Source organism: Engraulis encrasicolus, chromosome 1 (genome assembly GCF_034702125.1).
Source record: "Engraulis encrasicolus isolate BLACKSEA-1 chromosome 1, IST_EnEncr_1.0, whole genome shotgun sequence".
Classification (NCBI taxonomy): Eukaryota; Metazoa; Chordata; class Actinopteri; order Clupeiformes; family Engraulidae; genus Engraulis; species Engraulis encrasicolus.
In genome coordinates this window covers 30,538,896-30,551,395 of record NC_085857.1, presented here as the reverse complement: position 1 = coordinate 30,551,395, position 12,500 = coordinate 30,538,896, and the positions used below count along the sequence as shown (strand labels likewise).

The following is a 12,500-nucleotide window of genomic DNA, read 5'->3' as shown; positions in this document are numbered from 1 at the left end:
TCAACAGCAGAAGTTGCTATACGTTATATCAGAGCAGCCGACAGAGGGGGACAAAGGGATCAGTTGGCCTGGGCCCTAGGAGATGGGGGATTGGGGCACAATTGGGTCCTCATTACATTGAATGTATTGGATGGGGAATCAGAGGATTTTTTCCCGGGCCCAGCCAAGGCTGTCAGCGGCCCTGCTTCATATGGTAAAGAATCAGGCACCCCCCCCCACCCCCTACCTACACACACATACACATGCACGCACACAGCCTCAATATCTTTCCTGGCCTGCTCTTATCTCAGTGCTGTTTTCTTTGCTCTGACTTCTGCACTGTGCCTGACTAGAGGCCTGGATCAATCCAGTGCTGCTCACTGAAGGCTGTTATTTTTCTTTCTTCATTTCTCTCTCTCTCTCTCTCTCTCTCTCTCTCTCTCTCTCTCTCTCTCTCTCTCTCTCTCTCTCTCTCCCGCTCTCTCTCTCCCGCTCTCTCTCTCTCTCTCTCTCTCTCATCTCTCTGCTATCTTTTAATTTCTCTCCCCTTTTCTTTCATTTCCTCTCTCAACATTTTCTCTCTTCACTTCTCCCTTCTTTTTTCTCACTCTTAGTAAGATGAATAGGCGCATGCAGACGCATGCATAACACTGCCTTTTGCCATCTTTTCTTTTTTTTTCTTTTTTTTTCTTTTTCCTGTCATTTCCATTTAACACTTTCTCTCCATCTCTTCTTCTACTTTTCTTCTCCCAGCTTTTCAACTTGCCAGGTTTTTTTTTTTTTTCAGATTGTATCATTCAATTTTATTTTGCCGTTCCACGCAAGTCTGCATTCAAAGCACTCCCGTGTCTCTCTCACTCTCGACAGCAATAGCAAAACTCCCTTCACCTACACTCTATCCTTTCCTTTTACTCTCTCTCTCTCTCTCTCTCTCTCTCTCTCTCTCTCTCTCTCTCTCTCTCTCTCTATGCACCTTTGTAAATAAAGGATTTTATACATTCAAATTCTCTCTCTCCCTCTCTCTCTCTCTCTCTCTCTCTCTCTCTCTCTCTCTCTCTCTCTCTGTCTCTCTCTTTCTCTCCCTCCCTCCCTCTAGCTCGCTTTCTTCCATCATCGCCTCCTTTAGGTAAATGGGCTTTCCTATGCCACAGGCGATTCTGCTTTTCTCTACTCCTGGTCCCATTAAAGTGCTTTGTTACAGTATTTTCAGAGGCTATACAGTAAAGGGCTTTTATGAGATGTGGCAAGGGGAGACTGAAATCATCACCTGCCTCTTATGCTTTCTTGATTTCAGTTTTCCTCCCCTCTCTCTCTCTCTCTCTCTCTCTTACTCTCTCTCTCTCTCAGCTTACCCTCAGCTCTCTTTTACACAACTCCTTTCTCGCTCTCTCTCTCATCAACTTTCAGTATAATAATACTGTAACCGTGAAAAACAGCAGACCCAATAGCGGTCTGCACCTACAGCATAGAGTACAGAGAGAGCACAGGGCTCTTGCATGATTTGTGACTTGTATGTAATGGCCACCTCATGATTTACCTGCCGTTCTGATTAGAACCCGAGAACGAGCGTTTTAAGTGCCTGTCTTGACAAAAAACGAGTGCTTAATCACCTCACTAGGGTGGTGCTGAGTCAGAGGAATCGACTGGCTACACTGTCCGTCAGCTTTACTCGGGGTCATTTAGAGGAGGAGACGTCTGAACGATGCAGAGAAATTGTGCTTACTTGGGTGATACACAGATGGTGCACACTAATTCACAGAATTACCCAATGCCACTCCATGCATACACACATGCTCAGTAATAAATTGTATGGTGTTCTGTAGCCATAGCTACGTTCAGTATACGTTTGCACGTGCGCTCATATAGTATGCTGTAGAGCTAGCAAAGGGACACTATCAGAAACAGTGGTCTAGGAGCTCATGCAGTCATGGGTAAGCGGTTAGGGCGTCAGACTTGTAGCCCAAAGGTTGCTGGTTCGACTCCCGACCCGCCAGGTTGGTGGGGGGAGTCATCAACCCTTGCTCTCCCCCATCCTCCTCCATGACTGAGGTACCCTGAGCACAGCACCGTCCTGTCGCGCTCCTCCCTAGGGGCGCCAATTGAGGGTTGTCCCCTTTGCACAGGTGAGGCATAAATGCAATTTCGTTGTGTGCAGTGTTCACTTGTGTGCGGTGGAGTGCTGTGTCACAATGACAATGGGAGTTGGAGTTTCCCAATGGGCTTTCACTTCACTTCACTTCACTTTCATGCCAACAGTTACAGATTGACACATGTACACATTTATCTGCTAACAAATAACATATGAACTTAGTCAATTGTGATGAAAATATGAGATTGATATCTCCATTTGTTTTCGCAGCTGTCTCAATTCAGTTCACGGTCAGTGCACCAATACCGTTGACTTTCTTTGGCCCATGGTGCATACAAAGCTGTCAAAAGATATTGTGTACTGTATTTCGCTGTTCCACTTCATCAAGACTACTTTTACTGGCATCTCATTTCACTGCCCACCAAACTCCCATCTGACAGTTATCATAATTACCAGTGGTGTAACGCAGTGTTTCTCAACCTTTTTTTAGGTGAGGCACCCTTTCAATTCATGAAAATTGTCAAGGCACCCCAAACCAATAAGCCGTAACATGGCATTGCATCCGATATCACACAAGCTTGAAAAGTAGCACATTTGGAGATGTCACACAACCTATGTTCGAAGTTGCAACTTACTGGGGTGACTAGGGCTGCTCGATATTGGAAAAAATCAATATTACGATATTTTCTGCAAATATTGATATCACGATATTTTTAGCGATATATACGAAATTCCCAACCCCCGCCACTATTATCGTAGTGGAGTAGCACGCAAAATGGCTTTCTAGTTTCTAGTGCTTTCTAGTAGCATAATGTCTAGTAAATCTGCGTGAATGTAGACTTGAGGAGAGCGCGAGACTCGAGAAGCGTCTATTTTTCTCGACATAGAGCTAGTTCTGATGTACCACCCCTGCGTTTTGCTTAATCCCTTGGCTGCCATACTGCACCGTAGCGTTGCAAATGACAAATGACAAAATATCACGATATATGAATTTTTATATTGATATCACGATATATGATGAATATTGATATCGCGATATAAATACGATATATTGCACAGCCCTAGGGGTGACCTAAATTTACTTTATTGTGCGTAAATGGCAGATTAAAGATTCCACTGACTAAGCATTCATTTATTAATTTAGACAAATATGTATTATATTACGCAATTTATTTATCAGCCACGTTTCCGCGGCACACCAAGTATATATGAAAGGAAAATACATTCAAACTGCTACTTTGGCTCGGAGATTTCATCAGTGTAAGAAACAGTACTTGTCTCAAAGTCTCACAAAGAACAAGCCTCTACACCTGTTTTTAGATGCGTCCCAGCATCTCTATAAGAGGGTCTGTCTGTCCGTCCGTCCGTCCGTCCGTCCGTCCGTCCGTCTGAAACGCATTCCTTCAATTGTGTCTGAAACGCATTCTTTCAATTGTTCCTTCATGTGGCCACAAGGCGGCAGACTTGCCATTTTGGACCGGAGCGAATGCGTGCAAGCATAGCCTTTCTAACCGGATGCTAACGTTGGCGAAAAGTAGCCTAGCCACAGGCTAACTGACAAACGTGAGGCCAACAACTCAGCCGATCGTGATGTACGCCACAAATAGACCAATCGACCTCATATTTAGACACTACAATGTTGATTTCTGCCTTCGATTTTCATCAGTTAAGAAATCTAGCGTCGGATTAACACATTATTAAGGTGGTAAAGCGAGTTGCCGCCATGTTTGTTTTCCAGAATCACCACCCGGGTAGAGAGCTCACGTGCAGCATTCTGGGTAATTGAGTTTCACTGCTTTGTGCCTTGACGGTGAAGCTGGTAGCCTATTGGAAAAAAAAGTCCATAAGCGCATGATTCACCCAAACGGTTTTATTTATTTATTATTTGTCGATGTTTAGATTCTTTCCCACATGCACATACTGCTGAAATGGCGTGATACTAAAGGTTGTTAGGCCTAATAAATGTCTGGTAATTTGTAATGTTCACTTCATCTAGGCTATGTGAAATTTCAAATCATAGCCTATGGTTCTTTTCCAAATCCAATAATGATGATAAGCTTATTATACCCTAAACTGCAAAAAATAAAGCCATGTCTCGCCATTTTGCTGCCTTGCTGCCTGCCACAATATTTGGAGTGTCCATGATGACCAATAAACAAAAAGTACATCCTCGGGGGGCGTTGACAGGCTAGGAGGAGGCCAGGGGGGCGTTTGGGGGGGGGGGGGGGGGGGGGGGGATGGCATAGTTGGAACTGGCATAGAGGGACGCATCTGTTGCCCGCCTGTCGGCCTTGTTTTCTTGCATTCTCTCTCAGTGTTCTGCATGAGCCACTGCATGTAGTGGCAGCATAATGTAAAAACATGAACAGAGTAGCCTGTCACTCTACCTTTCTGTACAGCATTGTTCGGTTCAGTACAAATTCAATACAATGTACCTTTACAGGCCTAATAACTACTAGCACGATTATGCCGATGATCTCATTATGTAAGGAATAATGGCCGAGATGTCTTGATATCAAGGGAAATAATGGACGAGAGAGAGGTGGTGGGATACTCTTTGATGAGAAATATTCACACCGCGGGGGGACTTAAACGGCATTTTTTTCTGATCGTGTACAGTAGATTTTGAGACAGGCATTCCGTGGGCACCATGCAAACTGCAGAGGGCAACTTTAAGCACACACACACACACACACACACCTGCAAGCAGTCTGCAGCTCAATTCGATTTTGGTTAAACTACAATGGCAGATCTTGCTCTGCCTTTGCCCTCTTTGGTAATGCTCTGTAAATAATATTTGTGTGCACTGCACAGGGACGTATGTTTCCATGATTTAATATTCCCTCAAGCTCCTTGTATTTTTCCCTCCTCTTCAATGTTTTGCAAACTCACATGGCCTCTTGGACTGTGCTCAAGTCCAATTTCATCCATTCCAGAAATGACCCACGGATCTGGTATTGGCACAGAGCCTTCAAAACGTCTTTACAGCCACATTAGCAGTGGCCCATGTCATATGCAAATGCATGGTTGGGATGGTTTCCAGGTTCCCATTACATGCCATGCATATCCAAGCATCACTGGACACAGGAAGCGAATGGACTTCGATTAAAGCACATTTGTTGACCTGGGCACAGATTTGAAAACACAGGGCACTTGAAATTCTTTGAGCATTTCTTTTTCGTCTAGAAACCATTTTGTTGCAAATAAGACTGGCTCTTATTGTAACAGATACAGTACATTGCAGTGATTTTCACGGTTGTTTGTAGCTTCAAGCAAATGTTTTAAATATGCATTTATTGGTAATATTTTAACGTTTTTTTTTTTTTTTTTAATCTATTTATGTGCGCTTGGCTGCCATGACAGTTTACAATGCCGGGTGACAATATTCGTATTCTTTTTCTCCCTTCATAAAACAACATCCTAAGTGTACCATGTTTAACAAGTAGCATGCCGGATGATACAACTGCAGTTCACCGCAAATGAATGATGAAATGATTTGTACTCATGTATTTGTACTCGTGTATGTGAATGTATGTCTTGCACACAGGCATGGATATATGGATGTACTGTACTGTGTGTGTATCTGTGTGTGGTGTGCAGGCGTGAGGTGTACCATATGCAGAGGGAGCTGCTGAAGGAGCGCACCAGGTGCCGAGCCCTGGAGGAGGAGCTGGAGAACCCCATGAACGTGCACCGATGGAGGAAGCTGGAGGTGCATGGGGACACACCACACACATACTATACTACGCCTGCATAGACACACACAGAGTACACACATGTAGGTACACAACACCCATGAACGTGCACCGCTGGAGGAAGCTGGAGGTGGGGAACACATTACCTACATACACTACGCCTGCATACACACACACAGTACACATGTACACAGTACACATGTACACAACACCCATGAACGTCCACCGCTGGAGGAAGCTGGAGGTGCATGGGGAACACATTACACATATATACTACGCCTGCATACATTACACACACAGTACAGTACACACATGTACAAACCCCAACTCCGATGAAGTTGGGACGTTTGGTAAACAGTGAATAAAATCAAAATGCTATCATTTTCAAAACATTCAATCTATTCATTAGATAGAGAATAGTGAAAAGACAACATATTAAGTGTTAAAACCGAGAGAAAATATTGTTTTGGGGGACATATGTACTCATTTCTAATTTGATAAATCCAACACGTCTCAAAAGAGTTGGGACGGGGATCAGTGAAATTTAGTAAACATCCAAATAAGATAAAACAACAAAGAAGAACATTTCAAAATGAATTGTACTGACGGACAATATAGGTGTCCAGGAATAAGATCATCACAGAGAGGCTGAGTCACTCAGAATTAAAGATGCAAAGGGAATAATTACCATAGTTATTACATACATTTTTGAATTGCCTTTGATTTACCACGATTGAGTGTATATAAGACATATTTTTGTTAATAAAATCATTGTATAGGTTCATGACATCATGAAATATATATTGGCTGTAGTCTCACTCTAGCACTCCAGGAATTAGAGCTATTGAAAATTGACCATATTAAGAATGCTTAATGCATGAAAATGATACAGGGGTGTAACATTCTCCTAAGCACCTGAGCTCACTTGAAACAGACCCAGAAGACATGGGAAACTGTCCTTTGCTTACAGAAGTCAGCAGAAGTTGTAGAAGTCCATTCTTTTTGACAATAATAGAGCATTGCACATCCTGTGCTACAGTAAAAATGGACCATCCAACTTGTGTTAGTGCTAGCTTCAAAAGTCAGCCTCCATGATGGCATGCGGGTGCAGTAGTGCATTGGTTAAGATGTTCTCACTCATCTGTAGAGTTAAATACAGTGCTGAATGGTATAAATGGGTTTTAAAACAGCATGAAAAGCCACTCATGCATTATATTTTGAAGGGAGATCTTCGATTACTGCCACATAGTAAGGTCAAATTGCATTCTCTACTATGTTTTAACAGTTTGGCTCCATCATAAGGACCAGCAGGTGATAAAATGGTGGGTTTTTGGTCAAGACCTGTCACACTGTAAGCACTACAGAAAGGAAAACATTGCAAAACATGACAAGGAATACACCCACCATTTAAGCTGGTGAAATCATGTCCAAGATAGGAATTAACACTGTTTTTATATAAAATCATCTCATCGGTTAATGTATTTAACTGTTAAGTGTTGTCTTTTGTTTTGTTTTTAGTCTTCCTCGACATTTGCTGCCATTTATTGTCCCTGTCCCAACTCTTTTGAGACGTGTTGGATTTATCAAATTAGAAATGAGTACATATGTCCCCCAAAACAATATTTTTTCTCAGTTTTAACACTTAATATGTTGTCTTTTCACTATTCTCCATCTAATGAATAGATTGAATGTTTTGAAAATGATAGCATTTTGATTTTATTCACTGTTTACCAAACGTCCCAACTTCATCGGAGTTGGGGTTTGTACACTACGCCTACATACACACATACAGAACACACATGTATATACTACGCCTGCATACACACACAGAGTACACACATAGAGGTACACAACACCCATGAACGTCCACCGCTGGAGGTGGGGAACACACCACACACACACTATACTACGCCTGCATAGACGCACATATGCACACATACCACACACATACTCTATATTATGCCTGAATACACACATACATACACACATATCACACACATAGATGCTTGCATAGACACACATATGCACACATATCACACACATTCTGTACAGTATATTATTACACACACATATACTCATATCACACACATATACGCCTGCATACACACACATATACACACATATCACACACATATACACCTGCATACACACATACAGTGCACACGTGTACACAACACCCATGAACGTCCACCGCTGGAGGAAGCTGGAGGTGGGGAACACCCACATACACGCCTGCATACACACACAGTACACACATGTATGCCTGCATACACACACATAGCACACATATACTATGCCTGCATACACACAGTACACACATGTGCGTCCACCGCTGGAGGTGGGGACACATCACACACTATACTACGCCTGTACATGTAACGGCGGCCAACTAGCAGAGTGTGGCGTGGAATGTTAGTAGACCTCCCACCCGAAGCCTCAATGCAGTGTGGTAGCGTCGGGCTATCAGACCGGCCCTTTAGCTCTGTGCGCTCGCACTGTGACTCCCATTGCCGAACCGATGTAGTTGAAGAGGTGGTAGGTTCGCGCCCCGATGGGGACGAACTGTACTGGAACACCTCTGTCACACATACACAAATACAGTACACACATGTACACAATACCCATGAACGCCAGCTGCCTGAGAAGGCTGGAGGTGGGGCACACATCACATGAAGCCATAGTGTGTAAAGATGTGTAATGTGTGCATGCGTGTGTGCATGTGCGTGTGCGTGAGCCAGGGTGGCCGTGGGTCCTTAAAAAGTCATAAAAAGTCTTAAATTTTGTTTTCGCCAAATAAGGCCTTGAAAAGTCTTATTTTGTCTTAAATGTTCAACCCAAATGTCTTAAATTTGTGGAGCTTAATTTAGGGAGGAATAATTATGTCAGCCATTTGATGAACTTTGTGACGGAAATTGTAGCCATGTAGTGTAATTTAGAACGCATCATTGAATTTTATTTAGTGTAAAGTTTCATTGTGTATAGTTTTGTGTTTTCAAACGGCTACATTAATGTAAATAACCAATTGGTTTTTGTGCTTCATTTGAACCTGTGTATGATCTTGCGAGTTGGTCCTAATTTCATTTGGAAAATGGTATTGAAAAGTCTTAAAATGTCTTAATTTTGACTTGCTAAAACCTGTAAATGCCGGGAGTTGGTCTTAATTTTATTTGGAAAATGGTATTGAAAAGTCTTAAAATGTCTTAATTTTGACTTGGTCAAACCTGTAGACACCCTGCGTGTATGCATGCGTGCGTCCCTACATGCGTGCGTGTGTGCACATGTGCGTAGTGTATGTGCGCTTGTGTGACAGTAAGATAAACAAGACATGGGCAGTTAGTGTGATCTGTGTGTGTGTGTGTGTGTATGCAGGGCTGATAGTATTCAGGCTCCATGCCTGATTTCAGGCTTGACAGAGTTTACAAAAATAAAAACATTGATAATAATTAGCCATTAGGTTATTCTTATCTCAGAAAGTGTTACAGGTTCAGGATTTTCTTCTACTATCAGGCTTGAATAATGGTCATACACAGGCTATTAAATGTTTGAATAATGTGTCAAAATAGGCCTACATTACGTCACTATTCAGCATCTTGTCGTCGTCGTTAGAGCAGGGGAAAAAGTTCAGGCTCAGGATTTTTTTTCACTATCACCCCTGTGTATGTGTGCGTGCGTGGGTGTGCGTCTGCAGGCCAGTGACCCCAGCACCTTTGAGCTGATCCAGAAGATCCACTCGCTGCAGAGGCGTCTGATCACCAAGACAGAGGAGGTGGTGGAGAAGGAACTGCTGCTACAGGTACATGTGTGTGTGTGCATTTTTGTGTGCGTGCCTGCCTGCCTGCCAGCGTGCGTGCGTGCATGGGTATTTGTGTGTGTCTGTGCGTGCGTGCGTGAGTGTGTGTGTGTGAGGACGAAAACATTGTATGAATACATGCATTCAGAAGTAAACCCACACTCTCTTCACCTCTCCGCTTCTCTTCCTTCTTCTCCTACCCACACTGCTCAGTCCGTTTCTTGTCCTCTTCAAAGGAGACACTACTTCTCCCAAGGCACCCATGCCACATTGCTGCTGTGGACATCCCAGGGCCGGTTTTTAGCATAGGCAGGCTAGGCGGTCGCCTAGAGCGCCATGTGAAGAAGGAGCGCCGAAATGGCGCTCTCCTATGCGTAATTTTGCGATATGAAGTTTTTTTATGAAGTCGCAATCAACAAAGAGTGGCGAAAGCGCTCCTCACGGCAAAGCGCCCCTCAGCCAATAGTAATATCTCTTCCAACTGTCTCTGGGAAGTCTGTGAACCAATAAACAGACAGTTCTGAGAAAGGGGGCGGGACGAGTGACAGCGTGCGATTTATTTTGAATTTGGAGACTCACTCGAGAGACAGAGGGGGCAAGCGCAAACAGTAGTGCTGCTCTGCTGGATGGAGATTATTATGTTCTCATTAAACCACTCATTGCATGATGCAGGAGTTTCAGAGGGTGTTTTGGAACTATGTGATTTAATCAGCAACCGTTTGTGATTATGGAAAGCCTAATAGTTATGAGGTTACTATTTGGAATTAGAGAGAAAAAGAGCTTTGTTTTTGATCAGAGAAATCGCTAGTTAGCATGCTAACATTAGCCAAGTATGCCAAGCAATTAAATCCAGTAAAGTAGCTGTTAGTAGCCTACTCACTACTCACTAACACCCACCTGATATCATAATACTTGCTTAGGTTGACAAGCAATGTAAAGTAAGACTGGTGCAATGTTTAAAACAATTTTAGCTGCCATATCTCCTTCCATCCACACGAATTACCTGCTTGTTGTAAGCTTAAAAAAACATTAATTTCCAGACCAGAATGACATAGCCTACATTAATCATGTAACAGAACCATGCACAGCAGACAAGTGAGGCTATTTACTATATTTTGTATATTATGAAATTCAATAGCGTGACAGCTCTTCTCCCTTTCTCTCACCCTGTCCCTCCAAACACATAGACAGCCCCCTTCTCATTCTCCTACTCACAAATGCACCACTATTTCCAGTCCAGAAATGAAATTGGTTTGGAAGACAGCACAAATGTGTAGCTTATTAAAATTGTTATGCTGCCATGCTTTGTGATGCTGTAGGTAGTGTAGATCAATGCAGACCTCCTTGGTAGGCGTATTGTCTACACATGCATTTTACATGCGAATGTAGAGTGACGTGTAGTGAGGGGTATAGTAGGGTAGGCAGTAAATATAGAAAATACATATTTTTGTGTATTTTTTAGCGCGGGGTCTGGGGGTCCTCCACCAGAAAAAAAATGTATTTCTTAGATGCAATTTCCTGCATTTTAACCAAATCTGGAGAGTCACTATCAGCTAGAAACTTTTATAAAAGACTAAAAACTTTGAACAAATAGTCCCCTTTCATGCCTTATGCCACAACCTTGGATCGGCAACTAGGCCTATTCACCTAGTATGCTGATAAGGTCTTTAATGTGCAACAAATTAGTAGGCCTATGTTTCTCTAAATACTGTAAATATAAAGTAGGCTATAAGATAAAATGCCATCAGTGCTTAGCCACCACAGCTCTAATAACTAAATAAGTAAATAGGCTAAACTATTAGACATATGGACATTGTCAGTAGACCTTACATCTGAAACAATAAGTGAAAATGCATAATTTCAATTTGTTGAAAAGGCCAGCTAGACTTTTTTTTTGTCAAATTGCCAAATTGGTAGCTCAAGGACCCATAGCCTACTCTGTACACTCTGCCTACATTTTACAATAATTTAGAAAGCTACAACATCACAGCATTTTGGGGGGAAAGCTTTAACTTTTGGCTTTAGCAGTTGACTTTGCTCCTCTTCTGTTTATTCTGTTGCAAATGCCAGGGTGTTTCACATGGAGGATGCAGGGTGGCAGTGTAGCCTACTTTGTTTAGAAGATAAAATGTCTAGTTCACCAAAGTGAATCACACCATAGCATATGAGGGGAAACGATTTACATTTAGCAATAAACCAACCTAGGTAACAGCTCCGGCTTCATTGACGCATTTTGTGCTGCTAATCAAACACTCAGACAAGAAGGAAAGTTGGCAAGGGGGCGGGTTGCTTGCGAACTCAACAAACATGAGCGGTGCATTCAGACAGTAAATACCGTATTAGCCCGAATATAAGACGATCCTGATTATAAGACGACCCCCCATTTTCAGGCTCATGTTTTGGGGAAAAAAGTTTTTTGAAGACTTAATTTTGTTTCACATTTGAAACTTTTCTCAAAATGCAGTTTTTAATTTGTTGGAAAATCTGAGGCTTTTTACAAAGAACAAATTTCACAATATAATTTTCATGGAATTTCCATGATATAAGACCACAGATGGCTACTCATATCCTTTTCCTTTCTTTACTCACTTCACCTTCCAAGCGCCAATAGGCACCGTAACAGGCTACAGCCGTCTGGGCCCGCCTGTTTAAAGTGCGACGCACTACATTCAGAGTCTGCGCCAGCCAGGCAGGCAACCAGTCCAGTAGAGATAGGCAATCTATTGTGCAATGCACAGATTTTGCGAAATGCTTCGTTGACAGCAATATCTAACCAGCAGCCGTCTCGCCAAATCGCCGTTCATTTTATGCATCCAAAGTTTTCCGTTGGACTGTAGAAACCGAACGTGACCAAAGGCAGATTGACGCATTGCACTTGAAACCCATGCGCTGCCTATCAGGACCACGTTGACATTAAGTCCGATTGATATTCATTTCGTACCAAGGG

The 12,500-nt window shown here is 42.7% G+C and overlaps 1 protein-coding gene across 1 annotated transcript in view; it reads left to right on the top strand.

The window, feature by feature from the left end:
- cfap58 (cilia and flagella associated protein 58) overlaps window positions 1-12,500 on the top strand; it is a 147,988-nt gene that overhangs the window by 107,143 nt on the left and 28,345 nt on the right. Inside the window, exons 14-15 of the mRNA XM_063200032.1 lie at window positions 5,669-5,780; window positions 9,452-9,556. Coding sequence (XP_063056102.1) covers window positions 5,669-5,780; window positions 9,452-9,556 — 217 coding nt within the window. The remainder of the gene's footprint in view (window positions 1-5,668; window positions 5,781-9,451; window positions 9,557-12,500) is intronic.